The sequence below is a fragment of the Ochlerotatus camptorhynchus genome, unplaced genomic scaffold (assembly GCF_037179485.1).
Source record: "Ochlerotatus camptorhynchus isolate MF236.1 unplaced genomic scaffold, CSIRO-AGI_Acam_v1.1 ptg000592l, whole genome shotgun sequence".
In the NCBI taxonomy this organism is placed as follows: Eukaryota; Metazoa; Arthropoda; class Insecta; order Diptera; family Culicidae; genus Ochlerotatus; species Ochlerotatus camptorhynchus.
Window position 1 is genome coordinate 365,012 of NW_027041072.1, and position 17,118 is coordinate 382,129.

General features: G+C 42.7%; 2 protein-coding genes across 5 annotated transcripts in view; both read left to right on the forward strand.

Moving 5' to 3' along the window:
* The window catches only part of SelR (methionine sulfoxide reductase SelR), a 28,839-nt gene extending 28,019 nt beyond the window's left edge, over positions 1-820 (forward strand). For 3 of the 4 annotated variants that reach the window (XM_065237126.1, XM_065237123.1, XM_065237124.1), the window contains exon 3: positions 20-820. In XM_065237126.1, coding sequence (XP_065093198.1) covers positions 20-216 — 197 coding nt within the window. In that variant the 3' untranslated portion in view covers positions 217-820. The remainder of the gene's footprint in view (positions 1-19) is intronic. The other variant, XM_065237122.1, reaches the window with a different exon arrangement.
* An 11,061-nt stretch (positions 821-11,881) lies between these two features.
* Positions 11,882-16,144, forward strand: SMC6 (Structural maintenance of chromosomes 6). The gene is made up of 9 exons (XM_065237110.1): positions 11,882-12,057; positions 12,125-12,401; positions 12,733-13,591; positions 13,654-13,850; positions 13,919-14,541; positions 14,617-15,266; positions 15,333-15,534; positions 15,613-15,974; positions 16,039-16,144. The coding sequence occupies exons 1-9, from the start codon at positions 11,953-11,955 to the stop codon at positions 16,061-16,063; spliced, it is 3,300 nt and encodes a 1,099-aa protein (XP_065093182.1). The 5' UTR covers positions 11,882-11,952; the 3' UTR covers positions 16,064-16,144.
* Positions 16,145-17,118: the final 974 nt, after the last annotated feature.

Sequence of the window (17,118 nt, forward strand, 5' to 3'; positions counted from 1 at the left end):
TTAACACACTCACACTAAGGCGGAAATCTCCTATTGTTAATCACGCAACCAGGCCGCATGCGGACCGAGGTCAGGTGCTCTAAATGTGGCGCTCACATGGGCCACGTGTTCGAGGATGGACCGCCCCCAACGCGTAAAAGGTATTGTATAAACTCGGCATCCATTGAATTCATGCCTGCTGGATCGGAACGCAAGGATGTGCCAAAATCCAGCTAGAGACCTGGATTAACTGTCCCCGTAGCTGGACGGGCCAAAACGGTGTCGGGAAAGGATGAAAATCTTCGACGCGAACCGTGTTTTATTGATATTGCATAGGCCGAAGCAAAACAGAGTGTGAAATTGAAGATGTTGATGGATGGGAAAGTTCATTTTAGTCAGCCAGCGATATGGTGTGGCTACAGGTAATACTGAGGAACAAGAGATCAATGATAGCACAACAACCACTATTACCCATACTTTAAACATGTTCAAACAGTACACGCAGGCGTTGTCTCACTACTACGATGATGTTCAGTTTTACCGTTATTTGTTAAATATTTAATTTCTGTTGTTTCTTGATGTTTTTTTCTTCAGCGACCTCTCATGGTAGCATAAATCAGGTAATCTAAGTGCTGTAAATTTACCTCGTTCCTCTGTGTAGTTTTTATCGCACTCTTTCGATACGATGTATGAAGACTAATCGTAGATATTTATTGAATCATTGTATAGACCTACTAATTTACCAAATCAAATTGACCGTCAAAAGAAGCAAGCAATGATAAATAATCAGCTATTTCGTAAGGTTTACTAACAAATTGAACAATGACCATTGGACGCAAAAGCAAAATTGTCAAATACAAATACAACATTTTAATGCATAAATCATGTTGGTTTTTTTTTGTTATGATAAATATAGAGAAATTCCATCTTTTTCATATCGCAGTAAATCGTTGCTAGCGAATTTCCTGGTGAAAGTTAAAAGCGGTTGACGTTAATCAAGTTAGACGATTATATGGATGATATGGAACTACCACTCACTCTAGCAAGACAACTGTCGGTAGACTGTGGACTATCCTCGCTGTTCGACTTGATCATGTTTAATAACCTCTAATTGTAGTCAATTTGCCGTTGTATGAAGGGCCAAAAATGATTTGGGTGAATACGTGGGCAACATTGCCCCCATGCATCCACGGGATAAATGAGAATCTCCGTCCAACAACAGGATCATACAACCGATCAAAAAACAGGCCATCCAACAGGAGGATGAGTGGGAAGAAGGGTCCGCCCTCTTTTCACGAAATGTTAAAGACAGGGAGTTGGCATTCCCACTCTCCCCATCCATTTCGCTTCAATCAATTTGCCCTGGTGGACCGTCCCATACCAAGCATATAATGTTTCATATAATAATGGAATGAAAGTTAAGAGAAAAATAAAGGTAAGATCTCTCCCGATATTTTGCAAAGGAATCCATGTCATCACGACTTTTTTTCCTTGATTTATTTTTCGTCGATCTTGTTTTCCGTGCTGAGCACCAAAGACCAAAGCTACCACGCCAGGAAGGCAGCTTCCACACCTGGACCCTACCCTACTCATGAAACGTGGACCAACGGCTTTACTTCTTCGGAAGGCGTGATCAGAGATGTTATGCCTCAGAACATTCCGGCGGCGCTGACTGGGATTGAACCCAGGCCGGCTGGGGTGAGAGGCAACACGCTTACCACTACACAACAGGCACCACAATGACATCACGATGATTTCGAAGAGCTCCCATAGACATGCTGCCGCTACTTCTTCAACCGGTGTTTAAAACAGCACTTTCGCCTTTCGTTCCTCACACAGCAGCGTAAATCCCCATCAAGCACAAAACACATCCTAGCTGCTCCAAGTAGAGGGATCTCAGCTAAGAAAAAAAAGAACTGCGTCCACTTTCCATCACGACTAAACGGCTTCAGTTCGCCAGTACACAGTCTGTAAAACGCGCCAGCTCTTCACCGGCGGAATCAACTCGTACCCAACGCTGAAGTCAAAACCGACAACTCCATCGACCGAAAACAAACGCGTCTAATTGCTGCCACGGCACACTTCGATTGTCGTAAACCAAGCTAAACAAACCCAAAACCAATAGGTATATAGTGTAAGATCGATTTACGAAAAGTTAAAGAAGGTGATAAGTCTGCACGAGACTTGAGCAGTAGTGGAGGAGGAGCCAACTTACTAAAATATCCAGGACCCCTATCTACGGCGTGGTCAGACCCCGTAGTTTCCAACGTTTTGATATACGGTGGGTGCGATCAACCCCGAACGCAATCAGCCCCGAAACCCATACTGACCGTTTGAACAGCATACGGCGTGGGTAGACCCCGTAGTTTCCGTCGTTTTCGACCTACAGTTCGCGAACGGCTCGGCAAACGGTACCGTTGGAACACCCGAAGAAAGAGAGGAGAGGGAAGTGGAACCGAGGGACGAAGGACTGAAGCAGACGGAAGGAGAAAGTGAAGGTGAAGGTGTAGCAGAACGGAGGAGAAGCCATTCCACATCGAACGCTCGACTGTTTCGGTCAAGTATTGCTTGCACTCCGTAATCGGTACTAGTTTTTTTCCCCTATTGAGGTTTTTTTTTTAATCCGCTTTCATACTGAGTGGTGTTGTAGTATACAACAGTGCAGTGAGCATCGCGGAATTGTAATTGCCGCTCAATCGTTCGAGAAAGGAAGCAGTCATTTCCGGCCGAGTCCGGCAGATGAGCTGTACATCTCTAACCAACAAGTTTCATCGCATCACGAAACGGCAAACTCAAGGTCATCGAGTTCACCAGCCGGCGAGCCAGCCGGTGCTTTGTTGCAAACACTCGAGGGCAACAATAGAACGATCATCACCATCATTCTCACATCAGGATAGATCATCGTCATCAGCCACACTCCGTGCGCTTGTGTGGAGAGTTAAGTAACAAACGGTTATCTTCCGTTCTCCGCAACCTGATTAATCTCCATACAGTGTTGATTAACTTTTCTGACACCTTTTTGTTTTTTCCTGAAAAGATTTTCATTTTTTTTTTTTTCTCTTTTTTTTCATTTACTGTTTTTTTTTTGCAAGTTGATTAATCTCCCTATAGTGTTGATTAACTTTCCTGGCATTATTTTTTTCCATTTTAAAGTTTTTTTTTTTTGCTTTGTTGGATTAAGTATTATTTTTACCGTTATATTTTTTGGATAAGTTTATTTTTTTTCTTATTTTTTTTTTATTTATTATTTTTTTTTTCTCAACGCATATATATATATATATATATATATATATATATATATATATATAAATATATATATATATATATTTCCTTTTTATGTCGAAATCTGTTGCGGAGGTACTTAAGACCCCGCAATGGATGAAACCAATGATGGCGGGGGTATTTCGCTAGCAGATATCTCCGATGATGAGTCTGTTAAATCTCCATCATTCGAAAATCTGCTTCTCACTGAAGAGGAAATGGATACCTCAGGGGATCCTACTTCGGACCCCAAAACGAGCACTGGAGCTTACCCAAAGGTGATGTCTAAACAACAACCTCCTTCACCCCCTGCCCCCCCTTCTCCACCATCGCCCCCTCGTCCACCTGTTCCCCCTACTCCAACCGTTCCCTTAAAAATTTCTGCGACCCCCCGCCATAAAGCTTACCCAAGCGACTCAAAAGGTCCGTGGGTTGTTTTTTTCCGGCCCAAACAAAAACCTTTGAATATTTCTCGGATTTCGAAGGATCTGACAAAACATTTTTCGGCCGTAACCGATATCTTTAAGGTAACGTCAAACAAACTGCGCGTTACCGTTGATGACCTGAAACAGGCAAACCGGATTGTTGCCTGTGAGCTTTTTTCGATCGAATATCGAGTCTACGTCCCCAGTTGTGACGTAGAAATTGAAGGAGTGGTCACCGAATCGAGTCTGACTTGTGAGGATTTCCTGCAAGTCGAATCTTTCGGCATTTTCAAAAACCGTGCCCTCCCGAAAGTCAAGATACTGGACTGCATTCAACTGCAGTCAGTGTCGCACATAGGCACAAAAAAAAAGTATACCCTCTCAGATTCGTTTCGTGTGACCTTTTCAGGATCGGCATTACCTGACTACGTCACAATTGGGAAGGTTCGACTACCTGTACGCTTGTTTGTACCGAGGGTAATGAATTGCTTGAAATGCAAACAACTAGGTCACACCGCGGACTTTTGTTCCAACAAACCGCGGTGCGATCAATGTGGGGAGGAGCATACGGAGGGTCCTTGTCATGCTACCCCAAAATGCGTTTACTGTAAGGATGCTCCGCATGCTCTGAGTGATTGCCCGAAGTACAAACAGCAGGGAGAAAAACTAAAGCGGTCTTTGCAAGCTCGCTCTAAGCGCTCGTTAGCAGAAATTTTAAAAACGACCGCTTCATCTTCCCAAACCACCCCAAAAAGCAACAACACATTCCACCTCTTGCCAGATGATGATCAGGGCTCTGACTCAGAGGTGGGTGAGAGTAGTCCTTTTGTCTTTAATGGCAACACGAGGAAGCGGTCCAAAATAAACGTCACCCAAAAACCTCGTAAGGCCTCTCGTATGGACTACCAACCTACCTTGACAAATTCAAGAGGTAGCGGAAATGTACCGAAACCCCCACCACCGGGATTTAAATCTTGTAATTTTAACAAGGACTTTCCGCCACTTCCGGGATCATCTAAAACCCCAGATATCCCAGTTTTTCAGCCAGAAAAACAGCTGAATAATCAGCAAGAACATGATGCCATGTTCACGTTTTCTGAAATTGTGGAGAGCATCTTCAATATATTCAACGTCTCTGACTCAACTCGGAACATTATTAATTTAGTGCTTCCATTCGTGAAAACTCTTTTGAAGCAACTAGCTTCTAGGTGGTCCTTCCTTGCATCGATCATATCCTTTGATGGATAATTTTCCGAATGAGGTCGGGGATATGATCTCTGTTCTTCAGTGGAACTGTAGAAGTCTTATACCGAAACTTGACACATTCAAATTTTTAGTTCACAACTCACTTTGTGATGCATTTGCTCTTTGTGAAACATGGCTTTCTTCAGACACCGATCTCCCTTTCCACGATTTTAACATTATTCGCCTTGATCGAGCAGATTCGTATGGAGGGGTGCTTCTCGGGATTCATAAGCTCCATTCCTTTCATAGAATCGATCTGCCTTCCGTGACAGGCATTGAAGTTGTCGCATGTCAGGTAAATATTCGAGGTAAAAGCCTCAGTATTGCCTCAGTATATCTTCCTCCAAGAACTGCGATTTCTCGCCAAGGTCTCTCAGATATCTGCTCAGCTTTATCTGAGCCTCGGTTGATATTAGGAGATTTTAACTCCCACGGTACAGGCTGGGGGGAACTGTACGATGACAACCGCTCAACCCTGATATACGACCTTTGCGATAACTTCAATATGACAATTCTAAACACTGGGGAAGTAACACGAGTGGCCAAACCTCCAGCAAGAGAAAGTAGATTAGACCTCTCCCTCAGTTCGAGTTCACTATCGTTGGATTGCTCGTGGAAAGTAATTCAAGATCCCTACGGTAGTGACCACTTGCCAATCAAAATTTCTATTACCAATGGTTCATCTTCCACTCGCTCGGTTGACATCGCGTACGACCTCACGAAAAACATCGACTGGCAAAAATTTGCGTCCGCGGTTCTCGGTGGTACTGATTCGGTTGACATACTCCCTCCGCTGGATGAGTACTCCTTTTTATCGCGACTTATCGTTGACTGCGCTCTTCAAGCACAGACGAAACGCGTTCCGGGTGTTTTCGTTCGCAAACGACCTCTCACTCCGTGGTGGGATAAGGATTGCACCGACGCGAACAGCGAGAAGTCCGCCGCGTTTAAACGCTTCCGCAAACACGGTAAGGTCGAGGATTTCGAGCGGTACACCGACCTCGAGAAAACTTTTAAGAGCTTGATTAAAGCCAAAAAACGCGGTTACTGGCGTCGGTTCGTCGATGGTTTGTCGAGAGAGACTTCGATGAGAACACTCTGGAATGTCGGCAGGAGAATGCGCAACGCGTCATCACCGGTCAACGAAGACAAGGAGTACTCAGACAGTTGGATATTCAGCTTCGCGCAGAAAGTTTGCCCGGATTCGGTGTCGGTTCAAACCAACGTTCGTGATAGTCCGTCGGGTAGTAACGAAATAGATTCTCCGTTTTCGATGGTGGAATTCTCACTTGCTCTCCTCTCATGTAACAACTCAGCTCCAGGAATGGATAGAATCAAGTTCAACTTGCTCAAAAATCTCCCAGACGTCACGAAGAGACGCTTGTTGAACTTATTCAATCAATTTCTGGAGCACAACATTGTTCCGGATGATTGGAGGCAAGTAAGAGTTATCGCCATTCGAAAACCCGGTAAACCCGCGTCGGATTATAACTCGTACCGTCCCATCGCGATGCTGTCCTGTATACGGAAATTGTTGGAGAAAATGATTCTTTTTCGTCTAGACAAATGGGTCGAGTCGAATGGTTTACTTTCAGATACGCAATTTGGATTTCGGAGAGGCAAAGGAACGAGCGACTGTCTTGCGTTGCTTTCAACTGAAATTCAACTGGCCTATGCGCAAAAACAGCAAATGGGTTCAGTTTTCTTGGACATTAAGGGGGCTTTTGATTCTGTTTGTATCGATGTCCTTTCGGATAAACTCCACGATAGTGGGCTTTCACCAATTATGAACAACTATTTGAGCAACTTGTTGTCTGAGAAATATATGAGCTTTTCTCATGGAAACTCGACAACTTCACGAATTAGTTACATGGGTCTCCCCCAGGGCTCATGTTTAAGCCCCCTTCTTTATAATTTTTACGTTAAAGACATTGATGGTTGTCTTGATGAAAATTGCTCGCTAAGGCAGCTTGCAGATGACGGCGTTGTGTCCGTTATAGGGCCAAGTGCACCGGACCTGCAAGGACCATTGCAAGATACCTTAGACAATTTGTCTACTTGGGCTATGAAGCTGGGTATCGAATTCTCTCCGGAGAAAACTGAGTTGGTTGTTTTTTCTAGGAAGCATCATCCTGCACAGTTACAGCTTCAACTAAAGGGTAGAACAATCACTCAAAGTATATCTTTCAAGTATTTAGGTGTCTGGTTCGATTCCAAATGCACATGGGGAAAACATATTGCGTATCTAAAACAAAAATGCCAACAAAGAATCAATTTTCTTCGTACAATTACCGGAACTTGGTGGGGAGCACACCCGGAAGATCTTATCAGGTTGTATCGAACAACCATCTTGTCGGTTCTAGAGTACGGTAGCTTCTGCTTTCAATCCGCGGCGAAAACACATATCTTGAAGCTGCAACGAGTTCAATACCGTTGCCTCCGAATCGCGCTTGGTTGTATGCACTCGACGCATACGATGAGCCTCGAAGTACTCGCGGGTGTTCTCCCACTGACAGATCGTTTCGCTGAGCTGTCTTTCCGGTTCCTCATCCGTTGTGAAGTATTGAATCCTTTGGTAATAGAACACTTTGAGAAGCTGCTCGACCAAAATCCTCAAACAAGATTCATGAGTTTGTACTATGAGTACATGACGCTGGAGGTTGGTCCTTCTTCATTAATCTCCAATCGTGATTGCTTCCAAGCCTTCTATAGTTCCTCTGTAAATTTTGATCTGACCATGATGCAAGAAATCCATGGAATACCAGATCACCATCGGTCGATGGTTGTTCCCTCAATTTTTGCAATCAAGTACCACCATGTAAGTAACGATAAAAGATTTTTCACAGATGGGTCAACCATAAATGCTTCCACTGGATTTGGTGTATTTAATCAATTTCATAGCGCCTCCTATAAACTGCAGAAACCATGCTCCGTATACGTTGCGGAACTCGCAGCTATATTTTACGCAGTAGAGCGAATTTCCTCACTACCTTCTGACCATTATTTCATTTTTACGGATAGTCTTAGCTCATTGGAGGCTATTCGTTCAATGAGGCCGATGAAGCACTCCTCGTATTTCCTGCCTGAAATACGATCTAAACTGAGTGCTTTATCTAACTGCTCCTATACTATCACCTTAGCTTGGGTCCCATCTCATTGCTCAATTCCGGGTAATGAGAATGCGGACTCATTGGCTAAGGTGGGCGCTATGGAAGGCGATATTTTTGAGCGACAAATCGCCTTCAACGAATTTTTCTCCATTGCTCGCCAGCAAGTCCTCATCAGTTGGCAACAAAAATGGAATGATGGTGAATTGGGAAGATGGTTACATTCTATTCTCCCACAGGTGTCGAACAAACCATGGTTCAAAGGGTTGGACATGAGCCGCGACTTTATACGCGTTATTTCAAGGCTTATGTCCAATCACTGCTCGTTAGACTCGCACTTCTATCGAATTGGGCTCTCAGGCAGCAATTTATGTGCGTGTGGCAGTGGTTATCACGATATCGAGCATGTTGTTTGGTCGTGTACCTTACACCGTGTTGCCAGATCTGAGTTATCCACATCCCTCAGGGCCCGAGGAAAACAACCCGCGATACCCGTTAGAGATGTCTTGGCGAGCCGAGACCTTGACTATTTGAATTTAATTTATGTGTTTTTAAAACGGATAGATTTGAGGATTTAGAAGTTAGTGTCATCTTGTGTTCTCCCAAGTTGTTAGCTACCCATCGGTGTACCCCCATGTTTGTCTTTTTCATCAGAGTGTCGCCTAGTTCGAGATCAAGAGCACATTGCTCTCCAAACCTTGTGTTCACAATCCCTACCCTGCCATCCATTTGTTACAATTTGTTACCCCTAACCTCGAGATAGCCGCGAGTAATCGGCCCCCGCTTTACTAACGTTAGTTTTAAGTAATTTTGTTATCTAAACAATGAATATCGGCTCCGCAAAGCTACAGCAAATGAGCCTGGAAAAATAAACGAATTATTAAAAAAAAAAAAAAAAAACGGAGGAGAAGGGGCCCGCATCGACAACAGAAGACGAGTAAAAACTAGTGAAGGTTAAGGTCAGTTCAAAAGAAATCGGTAAAGGAAAGATCGATATGGTGGTCGACATTCTGATTTAAATTTCACTTTCCTTACGGAATAATGATCCGATCAATTATTCCGTTATGTAATTTTGACGTTTGATGCAAAACTGATTTTTTGGATGCATTTTAACAACATTTGAAAGTTTGACGACACCTTGCTATGATCTCAAAATTTAGCAAAAGACACCTTCCTATAGCCTCGGCTTGTGCTATAGTTTAGTTTGTATGATTTATTCGAGAGAATGTATTTATTTTTCACTTCTTTATTTTATTTATGGTAAATATTATTGTTTTCAAATAAAAATTAAAATTGTCTCTAAAAGGTTTTTTCATTATTTTTTTTATGAATTTTATTAAAAAATACGTATCTTTTCGATATTCATTAGGATGAACTCGCGCTCACGCAGTCTAGCTGCTCAGCTGATCATATGCGCAGTATAAACATAAATCTGCCGGGACGAAGCTCCGAAGAGAATCCAGATGATCTTTTTCCTATTATTTTAGAAACACTGACCGAATTCCACACCGTTATTCGGACTAAATATAATTTTGATGAAAATTTTAATCGAACCAATGTATAAATTTTGAAAATCCACAAAATGCTTAAAATTGCACTAAATGCATATTCGTTTTATAATATTTTTGAGTGTAAATTTCACTTAATTTCCGTACACTCAAAAATATTACTAAACATAGAAAGGTTAAAAATTAATCATTTTATGTTTTATCAATATTTAAACATTGATTATTTGATTATAATTTGGTGTCAAAATTATACTAAGTCGGAATAAAGGCGTAGAAATCGTTCACTTTGTATTGAAGTAAATATTTCGATGACGCTCATAATGGTTTTCGATCCAGTCTTTATTTTTGGTTCGTCGGTAGTTTTGTTGTCTAATATGAGCCAATATAATCGATAGACACTTTCAACCAACAGGTAATGCAGTAAACATAGTTTTAAAATTAAAACCAATATTCCTTTCCATCCCTAAATCGTCCACATAATTTTCATTCCAGTTTTTGCTGAATTCCTGTGAAGAATCCGATCTGGAGCTGGTCGGATACAATCCAAGAACGCCCGTATGCGAAAGGGTTACTTACACAATTACCATAACATTACAATAGTCTTTCTAAAGGTCAATCTATTGTGCGAGTATGAGGTAGGTCTATATCAAAGGGATTGATTCTTCATAGATCGTTAATTACAGATATCTGTTCCATATTTCAGCACCTTGGCAATGATTGCTCCAGTGATTGTCAAACGGAAACTGGAGTACGAAAATAGTTTTGCAGGCTCGGTTGAGAACGTTCACGATTCATATTTTATCTTAAATTATGACAATAAAAATATTGCTGCATTATTGCTGTTTACTTTTATTCATTATCAGTCACGATATAAAACGCAATCAAAAAACGCATCCTGACAAATAAACGGACTACATCCTAAAAAATACTGCAACTTTATTAGGTTTTGCACCGTCGGGGTTAACCTCAATCTGATGACAGTTTAGTGGTACTGTTTACGTGGACTTAGCCGATTTTTTCTTGGGTGGGTTTTCTCGATAATTTTTCAGACTGCAGTGAGATGTAAACCACATTTCTGCAATGTTCACGAGCAACATCCTTGCAATGCGCTGTTCCTCGACAATTTTCAAGTTAAAATTAGGAAATTTTAGATTTTTTTTTTCGAAAAAACGACTAAGTGCTTGTAAACAGTACCACTGAACTGTCAAAAAGGTTCAGCCGATTAACACTGAGTTCATTCGTGACGTCACGCTGCAGAACCTAATAGAGATTGCTGACGTTTATCGTACGCACACTACGTCACGTATACGTATACGCAAAATGTTTTCATCGGGAAAAAAAACTTCGTACCGGAAAATTTTCCCGATGAAAACAAATCACTGACACAATCATACTTTAGCAATCTCTATTAGGTTCTGCAGCGTGACGTCACGAATGAACTCAGTGTTAATCGGCTGAACCTTTTTGACAGTTCAGTGGTACTGTTTACAAGCACTTAGTCGTTTTTTCGAAAAAAAAATCTAAAATTTCCTAATTTTAACTTGAAAATTGTCGAGGAACAGCGCATTGCAAGGATGTTGCTCGTGAACATTGCAGAAATGTGGTTTACATCTCACTGCAGTCTGAAAAATTATCGAGAAAACCCACCCAAGAAAAAATCGGCTAAGTCCACGTAAACAGTACCACTAAACTGTCATCAGATTGAGGTTAACCCCGACGGTGCAAAACCTAATACTATTCAATGAATAAAGCATTTTTATCTAAGCTTGCATTCTCTCTCTTTATAGAGATTGCTGACGTTTATCGTACGCACACTACGTCACGTATACGTATACGCAAAATGTTTTCATCGGGAAAAAAAACTTCGTACCGGAAAATTTTCCCGATGAAAACAAATCACTGACACAATCATACTTTAGCAATCTCTATACCAAGCTATGCGTCGGTCAGGAGAGTTGCGATTTAGTGTAGCTTTTATACTATTTAGATTTCAATATTTTTTGAGTGTACATTTGACGTGAAATATTTCATGCAGTGTTACCGGAGCTGAACAATCATTGCGCGCGCCCCAAAAACATCATAGATGATTGAAAATAAACAAAGCACTCCAAAGCCATCGGAGCCCTATGTCGTGGAGAATAGGTTCGGCAGTGCAAATTGGTGGTCTCTTATTCTCCTGCTGTTCTTATCTAACGAAAAGTTTGACGTCACCTTGATCCGTGCATGAATGAAAGAGATGACAAATTCACATTGTCGGATCTGTTAACAATGTCGTTGGACACCGCGTCCGTTGATAGTTTGAAGGTTTGAAGTTTTTCTTTTCGCGTCTGAACAGGAATATGCGTTTAGTGTTTTCCTCTCGACAGTAATTTTGATAAATTTGTGCTTTTTAAAGTATAAAACTTCATCGGAATCGCGTAATTCAGAATGAGTCGTCGAAAACGTGACATTTCTCCGGATTCGTCCAGTAAACGTAACCGTATTCGGAAGGACAACAGTAGCTATGGTGAAAACGAGAGCGATCCTGATGGGGTGAGTTTGTTTTCCGAGGGTTTGTTTTTTCTTGGTGGTACATATCTGTATTATATGCCTATTACAGGAATACACCAGTCAACTGTCAGCTACTTCGTTGTCACAAGCAGGATCGATTGAGTTGGCCATAATACATGACATCCAGCAGAACGTCCGGAGTGGTAAAATCCTGAAGATTCAGCTGAAAAACTTCATGTGCCACCGTAATCTGGTGGTGGAGTTCAACAAGCGCGCCAATCTCCTGGTCGGTAACAACGGAAGCGGCAAGAGTGCCGTTTTGGCGGCTCTTACTATCGGACTTGGTTGCAGTGCTAATCTCACCAATCGAAGCAGTAGTGTGAAGCGTAAGTATTATGAATATTTCTAGATAGAACTAGAATTAGGGCGTAAAAGGTTTTGTAAACTATTCTCTCTGTCGATCATGAAAGTCGAGGCTAACCCACGCAAATTTACATCACCATCGGGTAGGAGAAGTTTGTTATGTTGGTTTGCGTGGACGTGCCTTGAATTCCTGTAAATCATCGAGAGAAGTCGTCTCTCGATGATTTCTAGGAATTCAAGGCACGCCCACGCGTGAGTGAGCCTAGACTTTCTAGAAAATCATCGAGTCAAGTCATTCCATCTATATTTTTGTTTGTACTTTGGTTAGATTAATTGAGATTTTACTTATTTCAGAACTAATCAAACATGGGGAAACGCAAGCATCGATTGAGATACACTTGGAAAACGACAGCTTTGATGCTTTTGAGCGGGATGTTTACGGTGACAAGATTATCGTTGTCCGCACGATCAATGCTTCCGGTGCCACGAGTTACAAGATGAAAAGTGAGACTGGCAGTGTCATAACCACAAGCCGAAGTGAGCTACTTAAGATGATTCTGTATCTGAACATCCAAGTCGATAATCCGGTGTGTGTTCTGAACCAAGATTTGGCAAGATCGTTTTTAAAGGATTCCGATGAAAAGAAACAGTACAACTTGTTTCTGAAAGCAACTCAGATTGATGCCATCACCTCCAAGTTGAATGGTTGCACACCTCAGCTGGAAAATGCAAAGCACAACTTGGATTGTAATGAGAAAAGTTTGCAGTATATAGAGCGGGAGATTGTGGATATGCAACAGAAGTACAACAGCTTACAATCGGTTGAAAAGCTAAAAGATCATGTAAAGGAGTCTCGCCTAAAGTTGGGCTGGCGAATTGTGACGGACCAGAGTGCCGAATGTTCGCTCATGGAAGACAAGTTGCGAGATAAACTGAAAACGATGAAGGAACATATGCATGCCATACAAAATAGGGAGGCAATTGAGGTGGAAGTCGATCGCACGGTTCAGCGCTATCGAAACGATATTGATGGGAAGAAGACCGGCTTTGTGGAGTTGAAGGAAAAGTACACGCAGGCAAGAATTGTAGGCCAACAGCTGCAGGAGCAGCTGTCCGACAAAAGTCGCCAGATGAAGAAAGTTAAGGATCGCATGGCGCGTCAGGCAGAGGATATCAAGAATTTGGAGACGGATTTGAAACAGCGCAGCGAGTCGTAAGTTTAGTTTGAGAATCGATCAAAACGTAAGACTTATAATTGGTGTTTCGAATTTCTAGGGGATTCAACCGAGTAGCTGATGAAAAACGACGGAACGAGCAGATGTTAGCTGAATTAGCTGAGAAAAAGCGTGATCTGCAAGCGATGATCGATAATGCAAAGCGAGACGTTGACACCCTACATAATACGATGAACCAGATCAACGAAGCCAAAGAGGAAGTCAACAACAAAAGAGTGGCTAAACAGCACGAGAGATGTGAGCAACACGCCGCGCCGGGTTGAGTTGCTTTCTTCATAGTACATAACATTCTTTTCAACTTCTAGCTCGCACAGAAAGTCAGCTTCAGCAGTTTGAAAATTCATCCCGCGACAACCTATCAGTCTTCGGCCAGAAAATGCCCGCCTTTGTGGCTAAGATCAAGCAGATGCATCAACAGGGTCGTTTCTCCGAACTGCCACGTGGTCCTCTGGGTCAGTACATCAAGGTGAAGGACAAGAAGTGGACCGCCATGGTCGAGACGGTCATTGGTCCGGGAATGCTGACGGCATTCTACGTGAACTCGGATGCCGATCGCACCTCGTTGAATCAGCTCATTCAACGGGAATTTCCGGAAATGCGCGGCCGTACTATTATAACGAGTCGTTTCCACAAGGAAATGTACGATGTGCGTGCAGGACGCGTTGAAGACGTGCAGAATGCCCATCTGCTGATGAATCTGATCAACGTGAGCGATCCAGTTGTGATGAACTGTCTCATCGATCAGATTAAGATTGAAACAGTACTGGCTGTTGAGGATCAAAACTTGGCCATTCATCTTACCAGTCATACGGAAAATGTTCCGACAAATCTGCAGAAGGTGGTCGTGATGGAACCGTTTTCTGAATTTTACCCAGTGCCAAACTACCGAAGCTATGGGCTGCAGAGGCGACCGGCACGGTATTTACAGGTAAGTAAATATACAATACTTTGTGGGCAACCGCACCACAATACCTGATAACTACATATTTGGCTCTGCTCGCAGGTCAACATGGCAGAATTGAAGAAGCAAACCGAACGTCGAATGCAGCAGCTTGATCAGGAACTGCAAGAAATAAAGCAGCAAATCGAGGTAGAAACCCACAAGCAGAACGACAAACAACGATCGTTGCACGACAAGCAACGTCAGCTGACCAAACAACAGCAAGAATTGAACACTTTAGAGCAGAAAATCAACGAACTCAGGGCGATCGAGTATCCTGCCGAGTCGGAAGACATGACATTGCAAAACGAGCTGGACGAGCTGAAGGCTTCCCAGGAGAAACTGAACGAAGAGTTGAAACACGAGGAATCCAAGCTGGCATCGTTCAAGCAGGAAATAGCTGCGCAAGAGCGCAACATTCACGAGAAGAAGGATCACATGACAAAGATCGAAAACGAGATGCAGGAAATACAGGACAAGATCGATGCCGAACTGCAGAAGCGTCACGACATGCAAGCCAACTCCAAGACTAAGCAGCAACAGTTGGAACGGCTGCGAGAGGAGGTGCAGACACTGCAATCCAAGCGGAACGAACAGAAACAAGCACTGGAGACTGTGACACATGAGGCACAAGAACTGGGAGATCGCATTGAGGTGACCGAAACGCACGAACAGCTCAAGAAAACTATTTCGTCGACAGAGAACCGGATCAAGTAGGTTTGGTGGCAAATGGTATAGTTATCGAAATTGGAGCATTTACCTCCCCTTTTCATTTACAGGCACATCAATTCCGCGAACGAGGACATTGTGGACGTCAAAGCCATTCTAGACAATAAGCTGATGAAGCGAGATACGGCCCTGCGGTACACGGATTCGCTGAAGAAAGTTATCAAAACCTTGCAGAACTCCCGTGTGGCCCGGTATGCATACATACACAAACTGAAGTCGCACATGTCCTTGAGAGTAAAACACAAATTCAACGTGAGTACCTCTATCTGATTGCATTAATTGTTCGCTTGGTGTATTTGATTGAGCATATCTTGGTTCTACTGTTAACAGATGGTGATGCAGTTGCGCGGTTTCGTCGGTGAAATCGTGATGGACACCAAAAACTGCACCCTGGCTCTTTCGGTGGTTCCACGCGATAAGAACATTTCCAATGCGGTTTCCAACACCAAGTCCCTGTCCGGAGGGGAACGATCCTACTCGACGGTTGCGTTCCTGATTGCACTGTGGTCCTGCGTTGACACGCCGTTCTACTTCCTGGACGAGTACGATGTTTTCACCGATCAGGTCAATCGGCACATGATGACGATGTTGCTGCTGAATGAGACCAAGAAGAAATCGGATCGGCAGTTTTGCTTCCTCACGCCACAGGACATGAGCAACATTCAGGCGAGTGATGAACTGACGATTCACCGGTGAGTATTGGGGAGGGGTTTACGTTTATTTTTGGGGCCATTTATGATGATTTTTTTATTTCAGTATGGCTGACCCGGAACGTTGCTAGACGGCGGCAGGCGTTCACGATTGATTTTAACAATGTATTTTGGCTATTTCTAATAATTTTAGCTTTAATTTAGTTAGCTTTAATTGAGCACTTTATTCCTCTGTTAAATTCATTACCAAGAATAAAACATGCAGTATTTATAATGCTGTTGATTTAACTTTTTCATTCGTTTAGCTGGAGTCTTAGAAAACGCATTATTTTCGGAAGAGGTCTGGTAAACTTCGCACCCGTACTCAGTGTACCACGTACAAGACTGGTGTTCTCTACGGGTACGACACAAGACGTTGACAATGCACTGGGAGTTTTCGATCGACGCGTGTTTAGGACCATCTTTGGCGGACTATGGTGTAAGGAGAAGAAGAATGAACTACGAACTTGAGCCACATTTTAAAACCTTCATGTTTATTTATTTAATTATTTATTTATTTATATTCACATGAACAGGCCCCAATGATGGTGGTGTGAATCACAAAGTCTCAGATTAAATAAAACACTATCCTAGTGATTGGATCTCCAGGAGAAACAGACAGAGAATCTTCGTCGCAGTGACTACCGAGACAGGTGAAAGTTGAACACCGCTGCAACTCTGTTGAAAAGTTTCTGTAATCCGCTAATAGCACTATTCATGGCGTAGTTGGCCCGGGTCAGTAGTAATCGGAGCATTTGATTGTTGAGGTTCATTTGGGCAAGTATAATTGAAGAATCAATCCTATTTTGCAACACATCAGCGACAAACAAAGCCCGTAGTGGATCACGGCGTGTCTTTAGAGGTTCCAGGTGAATCAGCGAACAGCTTTCCTCATAAGGGGGCAGTCTATAAGGGTCTCTCCAGAGTAGTCGTCGAAGAAGCGAATGAATCTTCGTTGAACAGACTCGATCCGCTCTGCTACGATATGATAGAAAGGATTCCAAACAGCAGCATCGTACTCCAAGGTGGAGCGCACTAAGCAACAGTACAGTAATTTCAGGCAATACACATCGGTAAAATCAATAGCCACCCTAAAGTTGAAACCCAAATATCGGGAAGGTTTGTCAACGATAAACGATATGTTCTG